Source organism: Rhinopithecus roxellana, chromosome 22, assembly GCF_007565055.1.
Source record: "Rhinopithecus roxellana isolate Shanxi Qingling chromosome 22, ASM756505v1, whole genome shotgun sequence".
NCBI classification, from domain to species: Eukaryota; Metazoa; Chordata; class Mammalia; order Primates; family Cercopithecidae; genus Rhinopithecus; species Rhinopithecus roxellana.
This window is the reverse complement of record NC_044570.1, coordinates 8040659-8057582: the sequence shown is the minus strand read 5'-3', so window position 1 is coordinate 8057582 and position 16924 is coordinate 8040659. Positions and strand designations below refer to the sequence as shown.

General features: G+C 37.7%; 1 protein-coding gene and 1 long non-coding RNA gene across 6 annotated transcripts in view; one reads left to right on the top strand and one right to left on the bottom strand.

The window, feature by feature from the left end:
- LOC115895658 overlaps positions 1 to 149 on the top strand; it is a 35761-nt gene extending 35612 nt beyond the window's left edge. Inside the window, exon 4 of the long non-coding RNA XR_004055828.1 lies at positions 93 to 149. This is a non-coding gene — a long non-coding RNA (uncharacterized LOC115895658). The remainder of the gene's footprint in view (positions 1 to 92) is intronic.
- Positions 1 to 16924, bottom strand: part of ZFY (zinc finger protein Y-linked) — a 50634-nt gene that overhangs the window by 15687 nt on the left and 18023 nt on the right. For 2 of the 5 annotated variants that reach the window (XM_030926312.1, XM_030926313.1), the window contains exons 2-3: positions 14133 to 14221; positions 5629 to 6201 (exon numbers count right to left, since the gene is read on the bottom strand). The exons of 1 other annotated variant lie outside the window; for it this stretch is intronic. In XM_030926312.1, coding sequence (XP_030782172.1) covers positions 5629 to 6201; positions 14133 to 14193 — 634 coding nt within the window. In that variant the 5' untranslated portion in view covers positions 14194 to 14221. The remainder of the gene's footprint in view (positions 1 to 5628; positions 6202 to 14132; positions 14222 to 16924) is intronic. 2 more of the 5 variants (XM_030926314.1, XM_030926315.1) reach the window with 1 other exon arrangement.

The following is a 16924-nucleotide window of genomic DNA, read 5'->3' as shown; positions in this document are numbered from 1 at the left end:
TCTGTTGAATTTCAAGTTCTTGACTGATATCATGCCACTGCCTTCTATCTTCCATGTTTTGTAATGAGAAAATCGCTATTATTCTTTTTCAGAGAGGATAACTTGAGCTGGGCGCGGTGGCTCACGTCTGTAATCCCAGCATTTTGGGAGGCCGAGGCAGCAGATCTCGAGGTCAGGAGATCAAGACCATCCTGGTTAATACGGTGAAACTCCCTCTCTACTATAGCCAGGCATTGTGGCACACGCCAGTAGTCACAGCTACTCAGGCAGCTGAGGCAGGAGAATTGCTTGAACTAGGGAGGCAGAGGTTGCAGTGAGCCGAAGTCGTACCACTGCATTACAGCCCAGGTGACAGAGAAAGACTCCAACTCAAAAAAAAGAAAGAAAAAAAAAGGATGGATGAAACGGAAGGAAAGGAAGGAGGGAATGACAGAGGAAGCAAAGGAAGGAGGACTTGTATGTGAGAAGTGACTTCTACCTTACTGCTTTAAAAAATTTATCTGTCTTTTGACAACATAAATGTCTTGTGTCTAGACATGGATCCCCTGTAATTCACGCAACTTCTTACAAGTGACGATTACAGTTTTTCATCAAGTTTGTGAAGTTTTCAGCTATTATTAAACTATTCTTTAAGCCAATTTCTTTCTTCCCTCCCACTTGTGGTACAGTATATGTTGGTATGCTTACTTCATGGGATCCCATAGATTATATATGGCCATATTCATTTTTCTTCATTATTTTTTATTTCTCCTCAGACTAGATGATCTTAATTGAAGTTCCTTTAAGTGTGCTGATTCTTTCTTCTGCCTGTTTAAATCTACTTTTGAGTTCCTCTGGTGAAATCTTCATTTCAACCCCAGAGACTCTATTTACTTTTTAATTTCTGATTTTTGATATTCTCCATTTAATGAGACATCATTCTCCTACTTTCCTTTCTTTCTTTACACATGACTTCCTAATTAGCCCTTTGAACAATGTAATAAAACTGATTCATAAGCTACTCTAGCAAGTACTGTGTCTGGACTTCCTTAGAAAGAATTTCTGTGGGCTATGCTTTTTCTTGCGCGTAGGCTGTGCTTTTATTGGTTTTGTGCCTGTCTCATTTTTTGTTGCTGTTGAAAACTGAACATTTAAAATAATACTATTTGGCAACTGTGAAAATTAGATTCTTCATTTCCCTAATGTGTGTTGTTATGACTGGTTACTGTTGCTTAGCAAACAACAGTACTGTGATTTTTCTAAACTAATCCTTTAAAGTGTGTGTGTGTTTTCAGATGCAGCAATTTAAAAGTCTATCTAATTATATCTAGTTACATAAAATACATATTCAGCTTATGACTTGACAGATGTGTAGAACCAGCAGTTTTTGGCTCTTACATGCATGCTGAAACATTCATGCAGGCTGTTTATAGCTCTATACTGGCTTTTATTTGGGCAGCCCTTGAAGATTACCCAAAGTGTGAGTCTAAGGCCTTGCCAAGCTTTTCCTTACCGGGGCCACAGACCTGGCATTATCACATTCAAGATTATCAGGAATATGTCCCAGCTTTTCAAAGCCCTCTGGACTTTTCATTCCACTAATGGACTTTTCATTCCTTTTAAGCTTTAGTATATCTATTGCTTGCCCTAACTGTATCAACTGCCTCAAAAACCAGTGATGTTCAACAGTTGTCTCTAAAATTTTCAACCAACAACCCAAAGGAGAAGGCTCATACTACAGAAGTTCAGAGTCTAACTCAATTAAAATAGTCTAAGTGTGGTATTGGGTGCAGTGGCTTACATCTGTAATTCCAACACTTTGGGAGGCCAAGGTGGGTGGATCACTTGAGGCTAGGAGTTACAGACCAGACAAATCAACATGGAGAAACCCCATCTCTACCAAAAATACAAAAAAAACAAACCAAAAAAATTAGCCGGGGTGTGGTGGCGCAGCACATGTAGTCCCAGCTACTCAGGAGGCTGAGGCACAAGAACTGCTTGAACCCAGGAGTTGGAGGCTAAGATGAGCTGAGATCACAGCACTGGGGTCCAGCCTGGGTAAAAGGGCAAGACTCAAAAAAAAGTCTCAAGTCTCAAAAAAAAAAAGGGTGGGTCTTGCAGGTCACCACCAACAGGTCAAATAATATCAGTTCTCTGAAAATGGGCCTTTCTTCCTCCTCCAGTAGCTGCCAAACTGCTGTTTAAAAGAAAAAAAAAATTTTTTTGATTCAGGGTGTTGCTCTGTAACCTAGGTTGAAGTGCAGTGGCTTAATCATAACTCACTGCAATCTTGATCTCCTGAGTTAAAAGGATCCTTCCACCTCAGCCTCAAGTAGTTGGGACTGCACGTGCATACCACCATGCTCAGATAATTTTTTAGTTTTTTTGTAGAGAGAGGGTCTCACTAAGTTGACCAGGATGGTCTCAAACTCCTGGTCCCAAGTGATCCTCCAGGCCAAGCCTCCCAAAGCACTCGGATTACAGGCATGAGCTGCTATATCTTCCCTGACTGCTCCTTTTTTTTATATTTGTCAGATGTCAGTTTTTAAGGCCAACATACAGCTTGGGAGGAGTGGATGTAAACACAGCAAATTAAAAGGGCAGAGTCTTGCCAATATCCAGTACTCCCTCTATTGTTACAATCATTTAGTTTTCAGAGAGCTGAAAAATGTTACTCTGATAATTTTTTTAAACCATTGTTCTCATTATTTTCATAAAAGAGAAGTTTTTCAGTGTTCTTTACTCTGCCATTTTCATTGCTGTACTCAAATCATTCCTAATTTCAGGAAAGCTTTCTTCCATAACTTTCTGTCACATTAATTGTTTTCTTCTTTTCTGTATGTAAGTTTTGCCTTCTGTTTCTCATGTCTGCTAATCTTGTCCATAATCATTTTTATGTCTGTTTTTTCACCATTTTATTTTGGCAATTTTCTAAAGCCCAATCAGAAGGCTTCCAGTCATATTAACACTAATCCACATTTATTTTATTGCTGCTTTTATAGTCTCTTTTACCTTGATAACGTTATTTCTCCGTTCAACTTCTTTCCTAAATTCCAACAGTTTGATTTCTATCTCCTTTGATTAGCTTATCTCCTTTTGAAACACTGCATATGTGCTTTAAGATTTTCTAAATGTATTTTAGAGTTTCTACATAAAAATCATTAGTTTTAGTCTTATGAAAAAACATCTGTTTCAGCAATGTATCAAAACTTAAAACAACCTATCTCCCTAAAATATCTTTATTCACTTTTCAGAAATCATCCCTTGCAGATACACACTTTTAAAATTCTTGCATTTGGTACCATTTTGCCAAATGGTTTTACAAAACAAAACAAAATTAATAGGTAACTTAAAATATATATACACTTACTAATTATATATGTAATATGTATCTAAAATATATGTATTTTTAGATATATATATCTAATAATGAGTTACAGAACAGAAGGATAAGCAAAATTAATATATGCAATGTGTATAAATATAAAAAAATATAAAATAAGTATAACAAACAACTATTTTACCAGTTCTACTGTGCTCTAGTAGCCACTAGAATCATTAAACAAATCATCAAACTGTATTGATCCATAGGCTTTCAGACTGAGATATGAGGATTGGGTTTCATTTATTCATTTATTCACTGAATATTTTTACTGAATGTTCACTATGACCAAAGTCATAATTTATTAGAAACACTAGGTGGAGTGCCAAAACAACTAAACTAAATGCCCTGTGGATGAGACATGATATGCACAAATGTTCAGCTATAAAGTTCACATAAGTGTTCACTCCACAAATATTTTATACCAAATATGCACAGGTTTGGGGGGACCTGTATTTAAGGATGATGTAATCAACTTTAAAGTCAGTGGTAACATCTATACTGTGAAGACTATATGAAGAGGTCATGTTGATTTCTGTAGCATTTAGGGTGTAACAGTGGGCACTTTTGTGCAGATATACTACTGTGCTAACATAGAGGACTCTGATCATTTTAAACGAGATTTTCAGAGGAGAAAAAACCTGCCACTAAAGACATAAAAATTAATAAGCTCTTAAATCTAATAACATTTTTAAATGTAAAGTGTACTTAAAGACTGTTTTACAACCTTTAATCTACATATTAAATAACTATATTAAAGAATTTAAAAGATATTATCATCTCTAATATTATGGAAAGCATTAAAGCTTACTGTCACTGACAGCATCTCAGTATTCTCTATATTAATATAAAATCAGACCACACTTCCTCTATACACTTTATGAAAAACCTGTCAACCCAAAGCCCTATAGAGTTTTAATTAAAAATGCAGCATTAGGAGATATTTTTTCTGGAGAAAGCAAGAGCTAGCAAAAAAAAAAAAATAAAACAATTGAAATAGCTAGATAAATTTGGCATATAAAAATATTTATTATGACATTTTCAAGAGCTAAACACCCTTTACTCCCCCTTTTCCTAGCACACCAGGTTATAAAGTTTACGAAAGTCAAAACTGTAAATTATTAATCTTAAATATTTAACACTTTATAGAGTAAGTTTTTACACACAGAAATAAATGTTTATTAAATCAGTTGAATGAGGCTCTTTAAAATCATTAAGCAGGTTCAGAGGGAGGTAGAAAATTATCATTATCAGAAAACTAGGCCATAATGGTATACTTGATCATATAAGAGGTAAATGCCTACTCTCCCTGTGCCCATGCAAATGCCTGCACAAATATTTTGCTGTGCAATGCTCAAAGACACAGGACGAGGAGTGTAGGTGGTATTTAATATTAATGGGAATGCTCTAAACTAAATCTACACTATAAAACTTCATTTCAAAGACCATAGTAATGAACTGATCAATTAGGATAACTAAATTATTTAAATCAGCAAATAAATGACACAATGATTCTATAAGTTGTAACCATATTAATGTAGAAAATATACCTAGATATTGAGTTAAAAATATTTGAGAAACATAGTCAGGGATTCCAGCAAGAGAAAGACTATGGCAGCTGCTGCATAAGCAAAAATATGCCCAATCATGTTCTGGTTGACAAAGTTATAAACACAATCAAGAAAGCCAGCATCCCATGAGGATCAGTGAGCAGAACATAAAACTAGTATGATGTAAAATTTGAAATCAATTTGAAACCTAAAGAAATTAGTTGCTTAGGTGCAACCACTGTATTTCAGGGAATTCACCAGATTTAACTCCAAAGCCAATAATGAATTAAACAACAACAACAACAAAATCATGACTTTAAAGAGAAAAGGGACACTAAGGTAGAAAAAAGGGAGAAAGTGAAATGACTACATAATAAAAAGACTTTTAAAAAAGCTGACTACAAGTCTCAGGGATAAATCTGAAGGTAACAGACCAATCATACATTGTATGATTTCATAAGACTCAATTCTGTCATTTTCATACCTTATTTTTCTCATCTTTCTATTCTATGCTAATATAGAAATAACTCTGTTCTGTACCATGTCACTTAATTATGGTTTATCTTCTGGGATGCAAACTAAGCAACAATACATGTAGGTTTATGATTTCTACTTTAATTTTACAGAAGTTAACATCAATAAAATTTCACCATTATTTATGTTATAAAATACATGTATCAAAAACATTGCTTAAAATCACTGTACCCCATGACTTACACGAAATCATTAGGTAGTCCTCACAGTTGGCTTTGTCATTATCTTGCTGGTCCACTGAGATCCCGCTGGCATCTATGATTGCTTCAGGGGCACAGTCTGCTACCAACACTTCTTCTGAAACTATGTCACTGGTCAGAGGATCAGTAATGATTTCTGCTTCCACTACACTATCATGGACCACATGTTCAACATGTCCAATGTCACACACATGCATGGATTCACTCGTTAAAACATGTTCTGGCATAGACATTGAGGCTGAAGTAATGTCAGAAGCTAAAACATCATCTGGGACTGTGCAGTGTGGTAAAGAAACTTCTTCAGTTACATCTGAGTCCACCACTTGCTCAGGAATGATGACATTTTCAGATACATCTGCCTCTTCTAAGATATCTGAGCACTGAACATCCTCCTCTATGACAACATCTTCAATAACATCTTGGATTACAACTGAGTCTGGGTCATCAGGAACAAAGTTATGCACAGTTATGTCTGAATCCACAATATTAGAAACAAAAACTGCTTCTTGTACTTCCACAACAATCTGATCACCATCCATGTGTGTAGCATCAGCTCCTTAAAAAATAAAAATTAAAATGACAAATCTCAGGTAAGTATACATGACTAAATACAGTTATTTAATTTCTACTGGGAAAACAGACTATGTCCTTGGTGTTCCTCAAACATTGACACAATAAATAGAGAATGAATCTATTTTTGATTCATTTAACAAACAGAAATTTTTAACATGAAAACTTACTTTACTCAACCCTAATCAACTAACAAGAAATAAAAGAAAAATAAAAAAAAAACTTTGGGGCAATGACAGAAGAAAACCATTCATGAAATACTTTTAAAACATCAACATAAAAAATTGCCCATCCCACTAAAATAAAATCTTAAGAGATTTTTATATAAGTTAAGCAACAAATTCAGAAAACAAACATATCATTTATTTGCTACATGTTTCATTCATTTCTCTTCCTTTTTTCACCATCTCCTTTCTCAACACATTGCTTTTCTTTTATTCATTATACCTACATATTTCTTTTTTACCCTTCCTTTTTTCTCTTTCGGCCTTTATAATCTTCCCACTTTGTCCTGGTGCAATATCCCATCAATATCCACTATAACTCTGCTAATTAGAAAGTCATTCTTTGAATCTAAGACAAAAGAATCAGGGTAGAAATTAAGAGGACTAAAGACAGGAAAGACATTAGGTTGAGAGGTTTCCATGGAAAGATAAAATCAGTAAAAGTGCAGTTGGGCTAGGTGGTGAAGGGTGGGGGTGGTTAAAGAAGGGCCTGCCCTAATTTTGCCAGGGTATTCCACCTCCATCTCTCCTCCTCCTGTTCCCACTAACCCCAAATCCCAAAGTAGTTCCTTGGGAATATATATATAAAAGCATTTTTCTAATGCTGGGTGTAGTTAAGCAATGAAGGTAGAAGGGTGAGAGCCAGTTAAAGCCCACTGAGATCAAATGACTGAACCTAGATCACACAACTTGCACAGCACATGATGCCCAGTAAATATTATTCTAAATGAACACCACAAATACGAAGAGAATTCATGTATCTTTAACACAAATATAACCTAATATGAAACAAATTAGGCATTATGGCTACTAGTGCATAGAGAAAAACAAACATGGATGACATATGAAAAGCTATTCACATATCACAAGCAGTTAAGATTTCTTTTCTTCCTTCTCCACTCCCACTACCTCACTGGATTATCCTTAAAAAAAAAAAAAAAGAAAAAGAAAAAAAAGGCTATTTATCTGATTAGTGTTTCTGATTGTAACTCAGAGGAAGCTGAGTCCCAGCAGGTGCACAACTCAATAATTGTGCACCTGTGGCAAAGTCCTCAAACACACAGATTCTTCAACAAAAGTGATCAGCAAGGGCAAAGCAACAACAGATGGTGCAGGAAGTCTTTCAAGTAATTAATACCCACTTAAATTACATGTTGAAAGAATGTTTGCTTTTATTTCTATACATCTTCTACAAAATGATTTCTACTCATTTGTCTTCTATGTTCATAATAGCAATAGAACAGTGTAATCCCCATTGTACAGACATAAATTTGATAGCACTTAGTGGCAACAGCACTGGTTATAATGGTCTAAATCAGAGGGCAAAGTTTATATACTTATTAGTTTTGTAACCTTGGACCAAGTCATCTAGCCTCTGAGTTCAGTTTCCTCAAGAATAAAATGAGGTCAGTAGTAACTGTCATGCACACCTCACAGGACTATCATAATCAAACGGGAATGCATGGTAAGTGTCCTGAAAAAATGTAATCAGATGTTTCATTATTGTTATGCATATGAAAATGGAAGCTTGGGCAGATTACATGACTTCCTCAAATTTAAAGAAAATACCATTTCAAGTGTATTCAAGGCGAAAATGCAACAGCCCTTCAATCTACCATTTAGTCCATGACTCAGGTATGATTGTGGCAAGAGTACACTAAAAAATACTGAGTTTTTTCCCAAAGAACTTGGTCTCTCTCTTTCAAACAAAAATTTGCAAGGGTGGTGCAGACTTGCGTTAAAAACCTGGCCACAAGCAATCCTCTTGCTGTGGCCTCTCAAAATAATTATACTTCACTATGTTCCAGAGAAAGAAAGAATTATAGGTTTGCATTTACCATTAACAACCTGAAAGTACCTAACAGCGAGTCAAAAGAATATCCTAAATTGCTTAACAAATATATATACACACACAAAATTTAGAAGGTATATTTAAAATTCCTTATGTTTCTTGGTAAAGTTAATTACTATTGCTAATATATGGCAATATTCATTTAAAATTCAGTTAATAAAATCATTAAAATTTTAACTTACAAGAGTATGAAACAGAAAAATAAACTCTAGTCTAATTGTAGTATTATGTATTTAGAACCCTGAGCAATCTGAAATTGAGAATACATTTTTCCCCCCTCTTGTTTAAGTGTAATTTTTTTTTTTGCAGTTCTAGAAATGAGGTAAGAATGCATCTGCCTGATATAAAGGCTCCTTTTGTGAATATGGGAAAAGGTTACAAAAGTTAGGACAGGATCAATTCCAGAGGACCTGGGATTTACAGTTTATTTCCTGGGCAATGGAAAGGAATAATCCACATGTTTTTTAGGGCTGAATATTCTACTACTGTGGTAGGTGAAAGAAAGAAACCAAGAGTGAGAAAACAGTCTTAATACTATCAATTAAGAATGAGGTGCCGGGCGCGGTGGCTCAAGCCTGTAATCCCAGCACTTTGGGAGGCTGAGACGGGCGGATCACGAGGTCAGGAGATCGAGACCATCCTGGCTAACACGGTGAAACCCCGTCTCTACTAAAAATACAAAAAAAAAAAACTAGCCGGGCGAGGTGGCGGGCGACTGTAGTCCCAGCTACTCGGGAGGCTGAGGCAGGAGAATGGCGTAAAACCGGGAGGCGGAGCTTGCAGTGAGCTGAGATCCGGCCACTGCACTCCAGTCCGGGCGACAGAGCGAGACTCTGCCTCAAAAAAAAAAAAAAAAAAAAAAAAAAAAAAAAAAAAAAAAAGAATGAGGTAATAGGGCCTCCATGGTAGGAACTAGCATGAAGAAAAAGCAGTGTCATAAGACTTCTCTCAGCACCCCAGACAATCTACATCCCACTGTATCCCCCACCAACCAAATCCCCAAGATGTTTATTCTCTAATCACTGGAACTTACAATATATCATGTTATGACTTATACCACATGGGCAGTGCAGGTAAAATTAAGATCATGAACTGTAAGAATAATTTGTTGAGACCAATCTGCTTAGATAAAACTTAAAGCAGAGAGCTTTTTATGTCTGGGGTTGGAGAGCTGAAGCAGAATGATAAATTGGAGAGATTTTACATATTAGAGGGATCGAATTAGCCATGCCTACAGTGGCCACATGGAAAGCATGAGAAACAACAGGCAGTTTGCCATAAGAAGCAAAGATTTGCCTGTTAGCTCACAACCAGTACAGCAATGGGGACTCCAATCCCACAGCTGCATGAACTGCCTTCTACCAACGACCTGAATAAACTGAAATTGGATGCATCTAAAGAACAATGAAACTGGATTCACCAGAAAGGAATAAAACTCTGGCAACACCTTATGAAACTAGCCATGCCATGACAGAATTCTACAGAAACTGAGAGAATAAAATTTGTTTTGAACTGCTTGAGTTTGTGGTAATTTTCTCTGCAGTAACAAAAATAATTTCAGATTTTGGTGTCAAGAAGTGGAGAACTGCTTATACAAACACCTAACAACATAAAGTGACTTTGCAGTTGGATAGGTGATACCTAAAAATGTAAAGTGGCTTTGCTGTTGGATAGGTGCAGATTGTAAAATTTCTTACAAGAATGAAGAGAAATTCCAGCTCTTAGAGAAATGAAAAAAATAATTTTTAAAGAATGAAAAGCTTAGATTCTGTTGAGTAGAAAAAAAAAAAACAATTTCCTTAAAAAAACCAATAGTAGGCCGGGCGCGGTGGCTCAAGCCTGTAATCCCAGCACTTTGGGAGGCCGAGACGGGCAGATCACGAGGTCAGGAGATCGAGACCATCCTGGCTAACATGGTGAAACCCCGTCTCTACTAAAAAATACAAAAAACTAGCCGGGCGAGGTGGCGGGCGCCTGTAGTCCCAGCTACTCGGGAGGCTGAGGCAGGAGAATGGCGTGAACCCGGGAGGCGGAGCTTGCAGTGAGGTGAGATCCGGCCACTGCACTCCAGCCTGGGCAACAGAGCGAGACTCCGTCTCAAAAAAAAAAAAAAAAAAAAAAAAACCAATAGTAAAAATATGAATGTTAAAAATAACAGGCTGGACACAGTGGCTCATGTCTGTAATCACAACACTTTGCGAGGCTGAGGTGGGAGGATGGCCTAGGCTCAGGAATTCAACATCAGCCTGAGCAGCACAGCAAAACCTCATTTCTACTAAAAAAATTCCCGGCCAGGAGCGGTGTGGCTCAAGCCTGTAATCCCAGCAATTTGGGAGGCCGAGGCAGGCAGATCACGAGGTCAGGAGATCAAGACCAGCCTGGCTAACACGGTGAAACTCCGTCTCTACTAAAAACACACAAAAAAATTAGCCGGGTGTGGTGGCGGGCGCCTGTAATCCCAGCTACTTGGAAGGCTGAGGCAGGAGAATGGCGTGAAACCAGGAGGCGGGGCTTGCAGTGAGCCGAGATCACGCCACTGCACTCCAGCCTGCGGGGCAGAGCAAGACTCCGTCTCAAAAAAAAAAAAAAAAAAAATTCCCCAGGCATTGTGGTGTGTTCCTATAGTTCCAGCTACTCAGGAGGCTGAGGTGGGTGGATCACTTCAGCCCAGGAGGTTGAGGTTGCAGTGAGGAGCCATAATCATGTCACTGCCCTTCAGCCCTGGTGACACAGTGAGACCCTATCTCAAAACCAACAACACAAAAAGTAACAAACTCTGCCAGTGAGAATCCACAGGGAGAAAAGATCAAGGCAGAGAAATCCTACATGGACTCAGAGAATATCTAAGTCATGTATGACTGCTAGTAGAAATCTAGAGTTTTGTAACACTGCTTGTAAGGGCTTAAAAGTGAGTTTCCAACTGAAAGAAGGAAGAGCTTTGTTACATAAAAAGACAGACTACTTAGCAAAATTGTCTCCCTGGGTTATGTGGAAAGCACAACTTGATAGACCACTTAGCAAAATTGTCTCCCTGGGTTATATGGAAAGCACAACTTGTAAAAATGAATTCTTTAGTTCAGAAGATTTCAGGAAAGTGTTGGAATGTGGTCTCATTTCTTCTTACTGCTCAGAGTAAAATTCAGTGCGAAAAATGAATAGTTGGAAGATTAAAAAGATAGCAAAACATGACAAATGAGAAGTTTTCTGTCCATCTGGGGGGTGAAAGGGGAGGTTAAATTAAGGAGATTCCTTGTCAGAGTAAAGCCTCATCTTTATTTACAGCCACTTACCATCACAGGCATCACTGCCTGAACTCTTGCCTCCTGTCAGGTCAGTAGCAACATTACATTCTCATAGGAATGCGAACCGTACTATAAACTGCACATGTGAGGGATCTAGGTTGCACGTTCCTTATAAGAATCTAATGCCTGACGATCTGTAACTGTCTCCCATCACCCTCAGATGGGATGGTATCATTGCAGGAAAACAAGCGCAGGGCTCCCACTGATTCTAAATTCTGGTGAACAGTATAATTGTTTCATTATATATTACATGTAATAATAATACAAATAAAGTGCAGAATAAATGTAATGCAGTTGATTCATCTAGTAACTATCCCCCAAACCCCCCTATTCCCAGGTCCCTGGAAAAACTGTCTTCCACGAAACCAGTCCCTGGTGCCCAAAAGAGTGAGGACGGCTGATTTTAGAGAGAGAAAAAAACAGTATGGGATTCTCAACCATTCCACAAAACAGAAAGAACAAAAGGTTCCTTCAGGCACCTGATCATTACACAAGGAAAGTAAAATTTAAGGAAAAAGGAAAGAAAGGGAAAGGCCAAGGTAAAAGAAAAAGAAAGGGGGAAGGAAAAGAAAAGGCAAGGAGTAAGGTAAGGTAAGGCAAGGCAAGGTAAAAAGAAAAAGGAAAGGAAGTGGAGGGAAAGGAAACGGAAAGATCAAAAGGCCAGAGAATTAAGTCTTTTTCAAGCAAGTAAAAGTGTGACCTACAAATACCCAGCACTTCTAAGAAATCTAAGGATATTGGGCTTCAACCATTTTAGCAGAAGTCAAAAACATACATAGGATAATCTCAGAAAAAATTATATGAGCCTCTCGTCTACTACAATAAATCCCCAAGACACACACAAATTTTTTTTTTCAAAAGAAGCACTGCTAGCTTAAACTGAAAGGGACACAATTAATACAATGAACTGTTGGACTACCAGAATTCCAGAGGCAGGAAGCAGGAAATAAAACTATTCAGCTGCAAATATCTGCTGTCTTTGAAGAAAATAGCAAGGAACACTCAAAGGGCAGAGCCTCAGGCCAAAAACGATTATTCCCAGGTCTTGAAACCTAATGGGAATTTGGTTGCATTTCAGAATTTCTTCACACAAAATTTCTTTCTTACCTTTCATGTCACCTTGTTTGAACCAGAATATCCCAAACTGTCCTACCACTGTACATTTGGAAGCAGACAAAGAGGAATTGTGTCCCAGGACTTGCACTTAATGACTGATACCCAGAGAATTATTAGCATCTGATTTAAATGATATTTAGCACTTCCGAGCTGATTAATTTCAGATAAGATTTTTTTTTTTTTTTTTTTTTTTAACTGGGAAACTTGAGAGAGGGTGGATGTTATTTTACATTTGCCAGAGACATATGAGAACCAGGTGCAGATGGTGGCAGGAAGAACGGTCCCACAAAGATGTCCATACCCTAATCCCTGTAAATCTTGTAAATATGTTACATGACATGCCAAAAGAAATTTTTCAGGCGTAATTAAGATTATGAATTTAAAATTGGGCAATCATCCCGGATTACCCTGGTGCATCAAATCTAATCATGTGAGCTCTAAAAATGAATAGTTTTCTGGCTAGATTCAAGAAGATGTATGTGACAGAAGGGAAGATCAGAAAGATTAAAAGCATGAGTTAGACTCCACTGACTGTTGCTTGAGGAAACCACCATGCAAAGTATGAGAAGAAATCTAGGCAGGTTCTGGAAGCAAAAAATGGCCCCCGGTGATGAACTGTAGGGAACAACAAACAGTATCTCCATTGTACAACAAAAAGAAACTAAATTTACCTAAAAGTATGGATATTCTTCGAAGTCAAGAGCCTCCAGCCCTGCAGATAGCTTGATTTTTTTTTTCTTGCTCTGTTACCCAGGTTGGGGTACAGCTGTGCCATTATAGCTCACCACAGCCTTAATTTCTGGTTTAGCAATCCTCCTACCTCAGCCTCCAGAGCATCTAGAACTAGAGGTATGCACTACCATGCTCAGTTAATTAAAAAAAAATTTGTTTTTTCAGAGACAGGGTTTCCATTGTGTTGCCCAGCACCCAGGATGTTCTTCAACTCCTGATCTCAAGCAATCCTCACAATTCCGCCTTCCAAAGCAATGAAATTACAGATGTGAGCCACCACACCTGGCCAACATCCTAATTTTAACCTTGTATAATTCTACATGGAACTCAGTTGAGCCACATTTCTGACCTATAGAACTCTTGAGATAAATTTGTCCTGTTTTAGATTAGTAAATTTTTTGAAATATATCAATGGAAAAATAGAAAACTAACACAAATAGAAAACATTTCAAAGGGAGAACTAGCAGGATTTATTTGCATAACTGGAAAAACTGGAACAACTGAAGGGTAACAGTAAGATTTTGATACTGATGGTTTAATTAACAAGATTATGAGTTGGCTATGAGATTCTGACAGGACCTAAGTATGGACCTAAGTACTTAAATATGAATTAACATCAGATTCTGCAATTTTGATAAGTAATTCCAAATCCAGCAGATGGGAAGTGAAACAACCCAAGAAATACTAATACCTATTCCATCAAAAAATGAGTTTGGCTCTTGTGGCTGCAATTCAAATTCATCTTCATCCATGGCCTTTAATTCTCATTAGTCACAGCTCCTAAACCAGGGAATAAAGTATACCAAACATTAATTTTTATATCACATATTAAAATGTCATGATATTCACATTTCTGAAATGCTAAAATTATTTTTCAATGACCTATCAATGTAAAATTAAAGGGAACAAACTGATTTCCAGTGATACATGGGCTACAACAAGACAGGAAAGGGCAGGTAGATCAAATCAAACAGATTGACAGTGTTTCTGTTTTTTTGGTTTTTAAAGATACTGGGTCTTGGCCAGGCATGGTGGCTCATGCCTGTAATACCAGCACTCTGGGAAGCCAAGGTGGGAGAATCACAAGGTCAGGAGATCGAGACCAGTCTGGCTAACATGGTGAAACCCTATCTCTACTAAAAATACAAAAAAAATTAGCCAGGTGTGGTGGTGGGTACCTGTAGTCCCAGCTACTCAGAAGGCTGAGGCGGGAGAATGGCGTGAACCCGGGAGCTACGTAGAGTTTGCAGTGAGCCAAGATCATGCCACTGCACTCCAGCCTGGGCGACAGAGTGAGACTCTGACTCCAAAAAAAAAAAAAAGAAAAAGAAGAAGATACTCGGTCTTGTTCCTCACACTAGCCTAGTATTCCAGGGCTCAAGTAATTCTTCCCCGCTCAGCCTGAGTGGGTGGGACTACAGGCCACCACGCTTGGCTTTTTTATATTTTTTTAAAAGTTCAATTATCATCTTACATAAAATTCATAATGCTTAAGTATTTAGCATGACAAACAACATTAAAGTGTTAACTGGAATTTGCATTATTTATATTAATTACATAAGTGTTAACTGGTATTTGCATTATTTATATTAAGATACAGAACACTTCTTACACACCAGATGAATCTTCTTGAAGTACTGCTTTGATCACTCCCTTACTAAAAAGCAGTTCTCCAATATTCAGTGAGCTCCATATTATTAACCCAAGCTACCACATGACTTATTTACTGTTATTACTCAACTTTGCAACCTAGCTGGAGAGCGTATCATTCTTTAAACAATCTTTATGTGTTTACCCTGACACTCAACATCCTAGAATTTTCTAGGAGGTGAGGTCTTGAAAAAGTGGAGCTATCATTCAGTTCAACTGTCATTAGCAGGGTCAATAACTGCTAATATTTACAAATATTTATAAATGCAGGGAAATGTTGGTATCAGTGACCCCTTAGGGATGTGGTGCTAGCGTCTCATGTATGTAACCAGACATCTGTGCCACAGATAAATAAATTCTGGTTTTATCATTCTGAAACAGGCAATAAAGAAGAGAAAAGAGCTCAAACAAGTGAGAAACCAACCACTAACTGCTACATTCTAGGACTTTATTCAGCACAACAGCTACTCACTCAAAATCTTAAATGAAAGGGGGTTAGGTGTAATTTTATGTCATATACATCTTCCTACTATATACCTGAGCCCATGATAATGGCTGCCCACCAATCCAATCTTTACTATAGTGAGCAATCATTCTTCAGCAACACATTTGACTGATTATTGTCCTATTTTATCATGGCAAAAACTGACAGAGACAAAAGAGGCTTTTTTGCACTTCACTGTAAAGATGACCACACCTTTACATTAGTAAGCTTTCTTGGGTTAGAACTGCCAGTTTCTTCCTACAACCAGAACAAAACCATGCTCTTAATGGTAATAATAGTACCACAATTTTGATAAGTAAAGGTGAAAGATAAGTTCCCATGATTTAACAGTAATTTCTCATGCCTATGCAGTAAGAACCAAGCTTAGAGATCAGCTGAACTGGAAGACAAACAGAATGATCCAGAGGATCCACTCTAAAAAATAATTTAGGCCAGGTGTGGTGGCTTAATCCTGTAATCCCAGTATTTTGAGAGAGCATGGGAAGAGGATCACTGGAGCCCAGGAGTTCTAGACAAGTCTGGGCAAATAGTTGGATCCCTTTTCTACAAAAAAATTTAAAAATTAGCTGGATGTGGTGGTGCACCTGTGGTCCCAGCTACTTGGGAGGCTAAGGCAGGGGAGGCTCATTTGAGCCTAAGAAGTCATGGATACAGTGAGCTATGATCACAACACTGCACTCCAGCCTGGGTGACAAAGCAAGACACTATCTCTATAAAAAACTCCAAAATTAGCCAGATGTGGTGGTGCATGCCTTCAGTCCTAGCTACAATGGTATGAAGATGAGAAAACAACTAACAGCTAGTAAACCAAAAAAGGAGAAATAAACCAGTGTAAAGTAGAAAAGCATTCTAGAAACATGTATGTATGTATGTGTGTATGTATAAGGGTATGTGTGTGTGCATATATATATACACACACACACACAAACATATGGGGTTTTTTTGTATTGTTTTTGTTTTGCTCTGTCGCCCAGGATGGAGTGCAGTGGTGTGATCATGACTCACTGCTGCCTCGACCTCCCATGCTAAACCGATCCTCCCATCTCAGCCTCCAGAGAAGCTGAGACTACAGGCACTTACCAACATGCCTGGCTAATTTTTTTTTTCTTTTTTTTTTTTGTAGACATGGGGGTCTCAGTAGATTGAACAGGCTGGTCTTCCACTCCTGGGCTCAAGGTAACTGCCTGCCTCTGCCTCCAAAGTGCTGGGATTGTAAGTGTGAGCCATCACAGCTAGCAATATTGCTAAAATAATCTTGACAACGGCTCTTAAAAATTTATTAGCTTTCACAAGTAATGTTGAGAGAGTGACTATTTCCCAAAAACTAA